We start from the raw sequence: 14,210 nt of genomic DNA, 5'->3' as shown, positions 1-14,210 counted from the left end.
ACTGCAGGCCAATTGGTCCCAACTGCAGGCCAGTTGGTCCCAACTCCAGGCCAGTTGGCACCAACTGCTGGCCAGTTGGTCCCAGCTGGGACCAACTGATCCCAGCTGAAACCAGTTAGAACCAATTGAAACCAGCTAGATTTTTTTCATCTGGGTTACCAGCCTTCGCCTTGGCGAGCCCGTTCCGCGGCGTTCCCTGTGCGAGCTATTTCGCTGTGCCTTCAGCCCGATATGTGAGCAGATATATGCATGTTACGTTTCAGTACAGCGCTATGAATGTTTAAAAGTGTATTTCCGCGTTAAATGTTTCCCGTCTGTATAACTGAGTTCTGAAGTGCGCTGTTCTCTCGCGTATGTACAGTGCAGTAATGTGGATAACGAAACGTATTTCGGTTCACTTGAGAAGCGGACTTTCTTCGTCTCATTGTGGCGCGAAGGGTCATGTGCAAGGTCCCTTTCCCTTGGAAGACCCGGGAGGGGCTCTTGCTGTGGTGGTGAAGGGCTTTTTTTTTCCTCCGTGCCTGGACCGGTGCACTCCTGCTCCTTCTCCTGCCCTCCTGGAGGGCCAAGTGAAAAGCTCTGTGATCCGCGTTCGTTCTTCGGCATTCTGCGGCGAGGTCAAGCCGAATGCGCCGCCGCGGCAGAGATTCCGCCTAAATACCCAGCGGAAAGGCCGATCGGTCCGGGACCGATTTCCGCCGAGGGGGAAGTTGCATTCCCACGGCGGCAAACATAGCGGCACGCTTCGAAGAAGGACCGCTCGCTTCGGACTCAACTCCTCGCTGTCAGTGCCTTTTTCATTGCGTTCACTGGCCATAAATGGGGCACCGGTCTTCCGCTTTGTCTCACCTCGCCTGTAAGAAAACTTGTAAGTGAAAATTTTGCTTTATTTTTTATTTTTATGTAGAGTGACGATTCTGCCGCTTCTAGACTTAAAAGGAGCGTAGGTTTGTTGACAGAAATGGTTCCTGTCCTAACAACCATATGGCGCCACTAGGCTGACGCTGCCGCTGTGTTTGCATGCGCTGATGTAATGGTGGGAAAAAATGAGAAATGGTGTAACGTCCCGCAAAATACCTGCGTTTAGCGGTACGTCGGCAGCGTCCATTTTTCTTATTTTCTAACCATATCTGTGTACGCCGCTAGCGTCCAAGTGGCAACCAAGAAGTGCGTACGACGCATCATTTCGGCGGCGGCGGATTTCGCTCGCCTTCGTGCTGAAGTGCAAACGCACCATAAAGCTGTACTTAAAGGGACACTGAGGAGAAATTGAAGTTGGCTTGTATCGACAGAATACCAGCTCCTGATTACAAAAACGCCACTCATACTGACAACAAAGCTCTTGTAACGTAGAAAAGAGCAAGAACCAAAATACAGGTATCGCCGCCACAGGCCAAACTCGCAAGTACAAGCGTGATGACGTCATAGGACAAAACAGTGTTGCTTGAACCATAACTCTAGGACCCGAGAAGCCACAAATCCCTGAGGCGCAGCCAATGCATGCGCAAATCTCCTTGACGTCGCCAGATGGCGCCACGTGCCCGGCAGCTACGCGCGCTCCTGAAGCATCGGGACCAATCAGCGCCTGTTTTCCGGCGGTAGGCGGGCTCCTGGTATTCCGCTAGCGGTAACAAGGTACACGGTATGCTAAAGGTGTCTATTTGCGAGAACTTCGTTGACGACTTCGAGAACGAGATCCATCGTAACGCTGGCAAAACGCCAGTGCAAACGTAATCGAAGCGACTGTAGCGACGGCCGCAACAGCCGATAGATGCCTTCAACGTGCGGCCGGCGGTAGCTTTCTTTTCGGCTGCTGCTAGGCCGCACTGCTGGCCGCCAGAAATCACGGAGTCTGAGGTACGTCATGCACACGTCATGTTTCACGTCACTTAGTCCTGTGTCGTCATAGGAGAATCCCAAATTTGAATCAGACCAGCGGGAAAAACTTTTCAACTTCGAATCCAAATTTCTTAGAAATAAATGCATCTTTCGCTGCCGGCCAAGTGGCAACAAAGCCATGACATGCCGAACTATCGGATTTTACTATAAAAAAAATATTAACAGTGCTCTCCTCAGTGTCCCTTTAAGCTGAAGAGTGACGTAGCGTCGTCCGACCACGTTGACATGTTCACTGTGCACGCAAGACTACTATCGCTGGTGTCGCCTTGGCCCACAGAATGATAGCAGTGGTGATTCGACTGCCTGAAAAGACCAGTGTGACGTAGTTTCCAAACTTGAAGAGTGCGAGTAGGCTAAAAAGTCCGTGGTCCGCCGCCAGAAAACATTTCCTCGCATTTCAGGCACGATTCGGACCACGGAACATGTGCGGGCCTCGTAGACCGGAAGCTAGAGCCCACGTGACCGCTATTCCGCGGACCAAAACAGGTCCGCGGTCTGTATTCTTGAAAAACCTTTAAGGCCAATTCACACGATGGTCCGTTCGCCCGCGGCCCGCGCATCACGTGTTCATACGCCACTAAAAACTGGCCTGCGATCCGATGAAATCAAGCGGATGCGATGGACCAACAGAGAAGACGACGCGTGGGGTGTATCAGAGTTGCCAGATTATTTTAAAGTGTTTAGCAACGCTGGTCGAACTGGTTTTTCCTCCCGACCCATGACCATGCGAATGAATGAAAGAAACTGTATTGAACTGCACAAGAAGTCCTGCGGAGCGGGTGCGGCCCTTTGTCCAATTCCTCAATGGCCTAGGCCCTCTTGCTAGCCCAGTTGCCAGAGCTAGCGCACGCATCTTCGCGGGCCACCGCGAAGTCCCGCGAGGGGAGAGGCACCTGAGCTTCCTTGCTTGACCAGTCCGCGGGCCGACAGCGCGCTTCTCGCATGTGGTAACGCGTGATTACGTGAAGCGCGGGCCGCGGGCGAACGGACCGTCGTGTGAATCGGCCTTGCGACGTTTCGGAATGTGTGTGTGGGCTCGCAGGGATACGCTGGAAGTCAGTGTCCACGTTGCTTGCAATCCTACTTACCCCGGAATATTGTAGCGTCGTCGGGCGCGCGCCTGCTGTGGTGGGAGAATTGTGTTTGTTTGTAAATACTTTTTCTTGTTCAGTGGATGTATTCCTCGTCAGGAGCATTGCAGTGGACAAGGGCCATGGACTTGGCATGTTTATGCTTTCGTTTTGGGACGCATGTCGCCGCTTCCCGGTTCCTTGAGTGCGTATGCGCGAGCCCGAGGAGCCGCATTAGCGGAACTTCAGAGGCAACCTGTCCGCACCGTAGCACTGCTGCGAGACCATCTTCTCACGAGCCTGGCGAGCTCGCCATCGCAGCGCGACGACGGCTGGGTGAGCTACTTCCGGTGCACGCGGCCGCAGCTCGACAGCACCGACCGATTCAGTGAGAGATATCGCGGCTCCGGCGGCCAATTGTATCAGAACGTTTTCCGGCGCCCCGTCGTGCGCGTTCCGATACACTGCGACAGCACGGACGCATGTATGCATATGCCAGATTGCAACTTATGTAAAGATGTATAGCTATGATTGATATATACAGAGTGCGTTGATTATGTGATGTTCGAGTGACCGCATTTGTAACTTTGTATGGCGCAAATGCTTTTGTGCACGTATTGCGTCGTATCTGTGACGTTTTGTTGTTGGAATTCTCAGTAATCTTGTTGTGAGGGGGTGTTTAAGGGTTGGAGACATGGCGAAAGGCTGGTAGCTCATTGACGCTAGCGCAAGCAGTTTTGTGCTGTGTGTAGTGAACGTAGACCCGCTTTCAGAGCGACGAGGGCATTTAAGAAGAGGGCGATGAGGTGACTGAGATTCTTGAGCGATCTGAGTGCGCGCCCGCTGCTGCCGTTTGCTCGTTTGAGAGGCCTCCCTTGGGGTATCCGCGAGCGGATTGCAAGCGGCCGCGCTGCTTGTCCTCCTTTTCAAGAGAAGCTCTTTCGAAGAAACACGGTAAATCACCCTCCCTTGCGTTCTTCGCTCTTCGACCTCGCCTCCCCGTTGGGTCACTCCGAGTGACAGTTGGGATGCGTTCTTTCGGTGTTAGGCCCCGAGCGGGAAATGAACGCGCAGATCGCCACGGATTCGGGCAGCAGAAAGGTGAGTAGAGTTGGCTCCCCGCTACCCCAGCATTTGCGGTGGACCAACACCGCGGATGTTTTCAAAGAATTATCTTCATTGCGAATCAACTCAAGAGTGCACAATCGATCTTATGGCCTCGTGCGTGCCGTCGCTGTATGCGATTAGGAGTGCAGCACCATCCTGCACTTCTTTCAGACGTCAGAAATAGGCGAGAGTTGTCACGAAAGCGTCACATGCAGTTGCTAATTTTCTGGCAAAAGAAATTCGCAGTAGAAGCCGGGTGGCACTAACGCAACTCAGATAGGAAAGCGGCCAATGGCTGCGCCGTGCTGTTTCCCAAAACTAACCAGCACCGCAATGAACTCGCGGGGGATGGAAGCTCAGTGACCTTTGAGGCAAGAAAAATTTGCCGCAGTGCTGCCACAGACACACAAAAAGGTGAACAGTGGCTATACTGGAAAGCGCAAGTCAAAGATTCCCACCTGCTACGTTGCTTTTGTATGGCGGTGTGCGTCTATCGATAAGCCAGGACACTGACTATATGCAACAAGTTCCATGGCTGAAAGATGCGTAGAAACCACACAGTTCGGACATTTTTGGACAGGTTTTAGACTTTTAGACATCTTTCCGAATGAATTCAGCTCAGAACCGTTCATTATGAAATCACCTTAGCGGTCACTGGGAGGGTGGCTGAAGCCTGAGCCGGAAGTGATAAAGCTGCGCCCTTACACCCTCGGCAACCCTTGACCTCGCTTGCGAGGAGAGCGGTCGTCACCGGAGTCGAGCTATCCGAGTGCAATGTCGTAGCGTCGGAGTGAGAAGCCGAGGCGCTGGGAGAGCTCTGCAACCGACAGCCACACGGATGAGAGCCCACAGGCTGAAGTGTGGCCGCTGCTTGTGTGGCACGCGCGGGTTTCTAGACCACTGTCGCGGAGCCACACATTCTGTGGATGAGAAAAAAAAATGAGCAGTTTGGGACTTTAGGGCTGATCAAAAGACAGTGGGGAGACAAAGCAGACTTCGTGAGGCCCTTTCTAATTCAAATTCTTGGTCATTGCCATAACGCCCTCCTAATTCCCGGAAAGTACAGGTGGGTGACACCGACTTTCAGACATGATCCGACGGGCTCCTTGGAGCACTGATCCGGAGGCTCGTGGCCTTGACGGCAGCGCCGCACAACCCCGCCGAAGTAGATAAATAGGCCTGCTCCGTTTTGAGAAGGCACAGCGCTTTGGGGAAGTTCAGCCTCTCATTGCCTGCCGCCGAACCGACCCTCTGCCGTCATTCCTTCGTGATCCTGCTAAGTGTCTCGCCGTGAACCCCGTTGGCTTCCGTGACACCGGGCTGAGAACACTTTTCCTGTCTTGAATTTTTCCTGAGCCTTTAGATGCCATCCCTTGCTTTTTTATTATTTTTGCCTGTGTATATACGATCGCTGCCTATACCCTCCCGCATATTTGCTCGAAGTTAAGAGTCCTGTTCATGTGCGCGAAAAAGACACCGACGCGACGAGGCGGTGCGGCGACGTTCGCTCCGTCGCTAATTGGGCAACCTCCAAGCAAGCTAAGGCAGCAGGCGATCCACACGACTCACACGTCAACCGGCCTAATGAAATTAATCTGTCTCAAGCTCCGTATCGTGGGCGGACGGGTAACCGTTGAGGGGATCCGCGCCTTAACCTTGCCCATTGCGGAAGTTTGTGCCAGTCATACTCAGAGTAATATTGGAATAGACCTGGATGCGTGAGAAGACGTGGTTCAAAAAACACGGGCCAATCTTACGCTCCGTAGTCTTTGTGGCACATACTTACAGTAAGAGGAGATGACGGTGATTGCAAGTCGTACACAAAAATCTGTGGAATTTTTCTTAAACGCAGCTTTAAAGGCATAAAAACATGTGCATGAGTGTTTAGTTTAGTTGGAGAGCTATTTATAATAAAAACAGCCTAAGCAAAGCGTCTTTTACCCCTGTCACACGGGCACTTTCGATCCTCATTGAGTCAATGCTCATCGAACTCAATGCAGATCGAGGGTTGTCACACGGCCACTTTCAAGCGCAATCGAGCTCGATCCTGCTTGACTCGATGCCGGCCCCTCAAGAGTGCTTGAGGTTCCAAGCACGATCGAAAGCACTCTCGCTCTCACGAAGCTATAAAAATAAACACTAGTTAACAAAACAAAACTACAACTGTTGTTGTTGTAATTGATTAAAATGCAAGACAGAACATTTTCAAGCACTATGCCTGCTTATATGAAAACATATTTATAAATAATCTCGGCACCACGCTACACGCTTCGCAGTCTCTCGTCGGCTCGTCAGTGTAAACAAAGATGGCGTCCTCCAGCTCGTCGGCGCGCAAACTCTGGAGCGAGCGCGAGACAGCCGCTCTTATAGACTGCTGGCAGGACCGCCTCGACGATTTGCGGCGCCAGAAGAGGAACGCCGCAATCTACGCGGAAATCGCGGAGGCGTTGCGGGCCCTTGGCTTTCATAGAACGGCAGCAGAGGTGCGGCACAAGATTAGAAATTTAACGCAAATGTACCGGTAAGTAAACTGACGTTTGCTACGAAGCGCTTATTAGCGGGCCTGTGCATGTTAACGACGCAGCATTTTTAGACGGCCTTCTAGCACGCAGGCCTTGCCTTTTTCACCTGCGCCTGTTCTGTTTCGTTGCTTCGAATTCACGCTTCACGAGATGTCATTGCAAGTCTCCATTCATTTTGGCTGGCGTCTGAATGTAAAATCTGGCAGGCTTGTTTCTGTTTACTATAGAACTATTGACGGCTTCTCTTGTCGATTTTAAATGCACATTGCGCTGCCATTAAGCAGTTGTGTAAATTTGCGCGGCTTTCCATCCTTTTTAGGGACATCAACAAAAACGGGACTACAACAGGATCGGGCGCCATCCAATGGCCCCATTACAGCCGGATTCACGAATTCTTGGGGTCGTTACCCATGAACGACCCCTCGCTCATTCAGGAAACCCGCTGTGCTGCCGGAGCCACTGTAGAGGAGGTATGTAGATCAAATTCAAGATTGGCAAGGCACTTGCCAAAAAAGTGGTGCTCTATCGCTTTGTCACCTTTTCATATACATCACCGTGAACTTTGGAAAATGGCCTTTATTGGAGTAGCTATGATCTTGTGGTCATGAAATATGTGCCACACTCTAATGCTAAATAAAAATGCCAAGGTGACATCACATACAAAATGCAAACAGCCTGACATTAGTAGTCTGTCTTTTAGAACTGCTGCACGTTGCATAGCACACAGCATGTGCTGGGTTGCATTTGAACCATAGTGATGTTTATCTCTAGTTCCATCCTCTCCGCATCATATTTGTTAGTGCTGTCATCCTGTCTTTTAGCGCTACAAAGTATCAACCACCTTACGTTTCAAGTGTGGTCATGATGTCAACAGAATCTGCCACAGATGGCCCCTGAAGGCATTTGCCGAGGCAGTAAGTAAAGAAAACATGTACTTGGAAGAAACATTGCCAATGTATTTCGAAAGCCTGATTACTTCTCTGAAACGTCTCTGAAGCCTGAAACTTCTCTCCACTAGATGGCAAAAGAATATAAGTGTGCCAGAAACAAAATCTGTCTAATATTGTCACGGGTCGTCCAAACGAAGCAGGTCGTGGGGACACAGGAGGACCAGGACCACAGGAGAGCAGGCGCCAGAGACAGTCCAAGGGGTCACAGCCGAGCTCACAAGCGATTCCCACCGAGCCTCTTCCTCTTTGCCGTCAATCTTCCTCTTTGCCGCTAGTTGAGGATGACGTTAAGTGGGAAATCACAATTAACACACATGACACTGCTCCACTCCCGAAAGACGCATCGACCCGATGCGCAGAGAGGCAAAATCAAGGCTGAAAAGTATGCATAAAGCGCGAAGAGTTGGGCCACGTGCTCCGAGCGGTCACAATACTCTTTGAGGCGAGCGACGTGAACAACTTCGGAGGCAGGAGGGCGGCGGGGCACCCGCGTTACGATCGGCAGCACTTCGTAATTTAACTCGCCTATACGGCGAATCACCTCGTACGGGCCAAAGTATCTTTTCAGCAGCTTCTTGCTAAGGACACGGCGTCGAATTGGAGTCCACACTCACACACAATCACCAGGATTGAATTTAACATCACGATGGCCTTGGTTGTATTGGCGAGCACCGACTCGCTGGCAGGCTTGGATGCGAAGGCGGGCCAGCTGTCGGGCTTCTTCCGCATGTTGGGCAACAAGTTGAGCATCGGCGTGAGTGTAGACGTCTGGCTGGTGGGGCAGCATAGTGTCGAGCATGGTAGTGACTTCCCTGCCATGCACCAGGTGACTGGCGTATGCGATGACACACTCTGAGCTGTTCTGATGCTGGATCAAGACGGCCCCGAGGCCTCTGTTACTAGCGTCAGTGTGTACCTCAGTCGCGGCGTTCTGATCAAAATGGCCTAGTACAGGGGAAGCCTGCTGGCGCCGTTTTAGATGGTCAAATGCAATCTGCTCTTCATCAGACCACTGGAAGTGGACGGACTCTTTCGTGAGACGAGTAAACGCTGCGGCGATATCCGAAAAGCTGGGACAAAGTGTCTAGTAAGCGCAGAGGCCCAGAAATCTCCGCACAGCGTCCTTGTCCAACGGCGTCGGGAAGGAAGCGACGGCCACTGTTTTATCGGGATCAGGACGGACGCCCTCATGACTGACGACGTGACCCAGAAACTTCAGTTCGTCATAGGCAAACTGGCGCTTCGTTGGCTTGAGGGTGAGGCCGGCGTTTCTGATAGCCTGCAGGACCGCTTTTAGGCGAACCAGATGTGCATGAAACGTGCTTGAAAAAATGACTACATCATCAAGGTAGACAAGGCATGTTTGTCACTTGAGGCCGGTGAGCACGGTGTCCATAATGTGCTGGCAGGTCGCTGGAGCTGTACAGAGTCCATCCGGGGTGACGAAAGCAGTCTTCTCTCTGTCCCGCTCATCCACTTCTATCTGCCAATACCCGCTTTTAAGGTCAATGGATGTAAAGTAACAGGCATGGCGCAGGCGATCAAGAGCGTCATCGATGCGTAAAGGTGGATGTACGTCCTTCTTCGTGACTCTGTAGAGGCGCTGGTAGTCAACACAGAAGCGAAGGGTGCCATCTTTTTCCTTCACCAGCACCACCGGAGCAGCCCACAGGCTGTGAGATGGTTGGATAGTGTCATCAGCCAACATTTCGCGCACTTGATGTTGTATGGTTTCGCATTCTTTTAACGAAACCCGATAAGGTGACTGACGAACAGGATGGACAGCGTCGTTGGTAATTATTCTGTGCTTTGCTATTGGCGTATGGCGAACCCCTGGTGACATAGAAAAGCAGTCGTGGAACTCACCCAGCAGAGCAATGAGCTCGTCTCTCTCCTGAGCAGAGAGTTGTGGTGCAATGCTGACACCTAAAGGCAGCGCAGAGTGCTTGGGAGGGAGCGGACAGGAAGGAGCCGCAGACAGGGTTTCAGCGTCGACAGGGGCGTTGAGGCACTCGATGAGGCCGATTACTGTGCCCTTCGTGAGGTGCAGCGGTGTGCTGCAAAAGTTGGTGACGAGGACTTCGGTGCAGCCAGAGTGAAGCCGTGTGACACCTTTAGCAACACCAAAACCCCTGTCAAGAAGCAGCTGCACATTACCCTCAAGAAGAACTTCGCCAGGGGCAACCGGTGCGGACTCGACCAGCAGGAACACGCTTGAGTCAGGCAGCAAAGTCACGTGGTCCGCTAAGATGCGCGCCTCGGAGCTCGGCGTGTCAAGGAAAGGTTGACAAAGGGTGAGGCGACAGTCGGCGAGGTTGATAACAGCGCCGAACTCGGTCAGAAAATCCATACTGAGAGTAATATCTCTCGAGCAGCGCTGCAAGACGACAAAGGTTACAGGGCACGTGAGACCGTTAATCTCAACAAGAGAAGTGCAGCGGCCTGCCGAGGTGACAAGGTGGCCTCCGGCGTGAGTATTTTGCGAAGGCGGCGGGACAGCTCCCCACTTACAACGAAGTAGTCGGCGCCGATGTCGACAAGGGCCGTCGTGGCGTGGCCATCGATAAGTACACATGACAATATCTCTGCTTCAATACACACCTAGTCACTAGAGACATCCTTGTTTCACACACGCAGAAATGATCCCACACTTCTCACCTCTCTATGGAGCAAAAACATTAACAGGCAAACATAATAAATTGTTGCTTCTCTGTTCTATACGATGCAGATCATTGCGGACATGGTGGTGGGCACCGACAACAGTGGCGCTGAGGATGCCGACCCAGCACAGGCGTCTCAAGAGCTCTTGAATGCGGACGACAGCCAGGTCGAACGTGTTGCAGCCGAATCTGTGACCACTGAAGAAGGAGGAGCTGAGGGGCAGGCAGGCATCCGCGAGCAGCAGCCCAGAAAAAGGATGCGCACTGCTTCCCATGACTTTCGGCAAGCTCTGCTCACGGAGCAGAGGATGCTCCGTGAAAGTTTTGAGGCGTGCCACTCCAGGGAAATGGAAATGAGGCAGCGGCACTTGACCCTGCAAGAAAAATTGGTTAATGCTGTCACAAAATTTTTTGAATCAACATAAGGATTTTTTTTAACCCTTTCAGGTGCCATTTTTTGTTTTCACTGAAATCAATTATTTTTTCACCTAAGTAGTATATTCAGGAACATGACAGGTCAGTTCTTACAACAATGTGGAGAATTCCATACAAAGTGTCAGATTTGTTAGAAATAATAGCATCAAAATGTTCTCGTGTGTCAGGTAAACACCCTAGGGATCGTGGAATCACTTTGTGTTTGGAAGACTCACATTATGCTCGAAATTGAGGAAAAACAATCGATGTTTTCACTCACGGCAAAATCTTCTGCACAAAAACGGCAGACAAAGTGCTACCTAGCTCACTCTTATGTAAAATATTATTTACTACATTCGCTACAAGGTACAAAAACAAAAAAGTAACTTATTTGCAACAAGAAGGGTACTCAATTTGACTGAAATAATGAAATCACTGTTAAGTGCTCCAGTTTCCCAGAAAAAGCTGCAAGTTTGCCACTTACACAATTGTGTACAAAGCACCTGAAAGGGTTAAGGGCACAGGGTTAGCCATATGCATTCCATGCGTATTTATGCATAATTAAGACGTATTTTATTGGCAACTGTACCACACAGCTCATTAGGTTTCATTTTAATCTATTTGCCATTCTCTCAGCGAATTTTGACGGTTTTTTTAGTTTTTCAGAATTGTATGTCTGTATTTTGGCAATTTTTACTTTGCCTACCAGTTTTCTTTTTGTGCTAGTTTTCAGACTCATCGGTTTTCTTGATGTTTTACCCCTGCTTTCATCTCGGCAAGTCGCACCGTGCACTTTTTTATCCTGTGTGACGTTTTCAAGGCTATGTGCAGTATGACATTATTTGATATGACTCCAGTTTTATAGATTTTGTTTTTCTACCTTGCTGTTGTGCATTTGTTGCACTTGTTTTAGTGCCTGTGCGATGTTGCACAGCAATTTGTGATATTGAAGGCAATGTTAACCACACGTAATATGACATCATCTGATGTGACTCCAGATTCATTCTCTCAGCGAATTTTGACGGTTTTCTGATTTTTTCAGAATTGTATGTTTGTATTTTGGCAATTTTTACTTTGCCTACCAGTTTTCTTTTTGTGCTGGTTTTCAGACTCGTCGGTTTTCTTGATATTTTACCCCTGCTTTCATCTCAGCAAGTCGCGCCGTGCACTTTTTTTATCCTATGTGACGTTTTCAAGGCTATATGCAGTATGACATTATTTTATAGATCTTGTTTTTCTACCTTGCTGTTGTACATTTGCTGCACTTGTTTTAGTGCCTGTGCGATGTTGCACAGCAATTTGTGATATTTAAGGCAATGCTAACCACAGGCAATATGACATCATCTGATGTGACTCCAGATTTTGTCTCTCTTCTTTTCCGTGAGCATTTTTTTCATTTGTTCCAGCGGCAGAGCAATGTTGTGCAATGATTTGTGGTACTCAAGAATGCGTTAACTATGTGCAATATTACATTATCTAATGTGACTCCTTCCGATTTTATCTCTTGTTTTGTTTTCTTTTTTGCTGTTGGCATTTGTTGCACTTGTTTCAGTCCATGTGTGATGTTGCACAGCAATTTGTGATATTGAAGGCAACGTTAATCATATGCAATATGACACCATCTGATGTGACGTAAGGGAAGGGAGGAAGGTATAAGTGAAAGAAGAAAGAGAGAGAGGTGCCGTAAATAATTTTGACCACCTGGGGATCTTTAACCTGCACTGACATCGCACAGCACACGGGCGCCTTTTTGTTCCACCTCCATCGAATCATGGCTGCCACAGTTGGGTTCGAAACCGGGTACTCCGGCTCGGTAGACGAGTGCCTTAACCACTGAGCCACCACGGCGGGTCGATACTCAAAGCTGTGTTACCTATGTGCAATATGACATTATCTAAAGTTACTCCTTTCGATTTTATATATTGTTTTGTATTTCTTGAGCTTTTTGCAGTACCTGAGTGATTTGCAATAATCACGGCTATGTTAACCACATGCAGTGCGACGTGTGAGGTTACTCCTTACGATTCTGTTTATTATTTTGTTTTTCGTTCTTGCTGTTTTATGCTTTTTGCACCTGTTCCAGTACCTGAGCAATATTTCGCAGCAGTTTGTGATATTTCTCCTGTGATATATTATATAGCAACAAAGCATTGTGGGCATGCTGGTAATTCATAGTGAGACAACAGGACCAGCATACAAAGACAAAAGACAAAATAAAGCTAGCCAGCGTCTTTTTGTCTTGTCCTTCATCTTTTTGCTTTGGTTGCATTGAATGTAATGTATGCATTGTTTTGTAAAGTGCTAGCTGCCAAGCCTATAAAGAGGTATAAACTTTGAAATTTTGTGTGCGTCTCCTGCGTGTTCTGTTATCGTTTCACACAGTGTCTTAAAGGAAATGCATTGCACCAACTAGCCAGCCTGAAAACACGGTTATCGTAAATGGATAGCACTGTTTACCTCAGTTCTGTGCTCGCTGCTTGTAGTGTTCTAGGATTGCAAGTCGTACTGCAGTACCAGTTGTGGTTTGAGCATCTGTGACTCTCTGTGGCTGCTCATACAGGGCCTCGGTAACTTCTCGATCAGAGGTCCAGTCTTGCATGACGTGGTCGCCAAACGCTTCGCAGATGTTGTTCAGCGTGCAGCAGGCACGAATCACCAGTGGAGCAGTATCTAGGCTGCATTCCATCCTCTTCATGCAGAACCTAAATCGTGCCTTCATTCGGCCGAACGCGTTCTCCACCACCCTTCTGGCCTTTGACAGGTGGTAGTTGAATCTCTTCATGTCGGCATCCAAGTGGGCGCTGTGGCTGAAGGGTTTGATCAAGTGTGCTGTAAGGGGAAACGCTTGATCGCAGAGGATCAGTGGAGGCACAGCTGTTCCACTGATGATTACAGCTGGCGACTGAAATGTTGGCCCATCGATGAACTCGGCCAGCCGGGAGCGCTGGTAGATGTACGCATCGTGGCAGCGTCCTGGTGAGCCAACGTTCACGTACCGGAAGCAATACCGGTGGTCTACCAAGGCGAGCAGCACAATGCTGTGCCTGTGAAAAAAAAAACAACAACATTAAAAGAATTCTTCATAAATCATGGACAAGCACAATGAGTTATGAACTGAAGACTTTTGCATTAGCAAATTCGTATTATTGCAATGCTGCCTTTATGGCTTCAGCATGTAAGCTCTACATAAGCCAAGTATGAGATAACTCACCAGCCTTTGTAGTTGTAGTAGTCCGATGCGCTTTCCTTCGGCGGCGACACGGGGAAATGGCACCCGTCGAGTGCCCCCATCGCTTGTGGGAAGTCGCAAACGGCACTAAACTCTCTTAAGTGGTCGCCCATTGCGTCTGGAGAGGGCATGCTGACCCACTTGTCCTCGAGTAAGCACACTACGGTGTCGCAAAACTCCCGGTAGATGGTGTTCACAGTTGATCGCCCTACGCCGAAAAGATTGGCCACAGACCGATCTTCTGCCGAGCACAGCTTGTACATCGCCACTGCAACGCGCTTCTCGACAGAGATGGCCAGCCTCATATTCGTATCGACGCGCTGCAGCAGGGGCCGGCAAGCTTCGACTATGTACCGGAA

General features: G+C 49.7%; 1 protein-coding gene across 1 annotated transcript; it reads left to right on the top strand.

Annotated features, from left to right (window-relative positions):
• The first annotated feature begins 6,843 nt into the window (after positions 1-6,843).
• Positions 6,844-11,345, top strand: LOC149356800 (uncharacterized). The gene is made up of 2 exons (XM_089584333.1): positions 6,844-7,068; positions 10,277-11,345. Exons 1-2 carry the CDS (start codon positions 7,009-7,011, stop codon positions 10,631-10,633), a joined length of 417 nt encoding a protein of 138 aa, XP_089440459.1. The 5' UTR covers positions 6,844-7,008; the 3' UTR covers positions 10,634-11,345.
• Positions 11,346-14,210: the final 2,865 nt, after the last annotated feature.

This window comes from Amblyomma mixtum, chromosome 3, assembly GCF_055824585.1.
Source record: "Amblyomma mixtum isolate Tamu chromosome 3, ASM5582458v1, whole genome shotgun sequence".
NCBI lineage: Eukaryota > Metazoa > Arthropoda > Arachnida > Ixodida > Ixodidae > Amblyomma > Amblyomma mixtum.
Note: the sequence above shows the minus strand (reverse complement) of the source record. Positions and strands in the feature narration are given on the sequence as shown.

Excerpts from the sequence above, each read along its gene's own strand:
- LOC149356800 (XM_089584333.1), top strand. The coding sequence starts at position 7,009 with ATGAACGACCCCTCGCTCATTCAGGAAACCCGCTGTGCTGCCGGAGCC. Across the intron at positions 7,069-10,276 it reads CCGGAGCCACTGTAGAGGAG|ATCATTGCGGACATGGTGGT; the intron begins GTATGTAGATCA and ends TATACGATGCAG.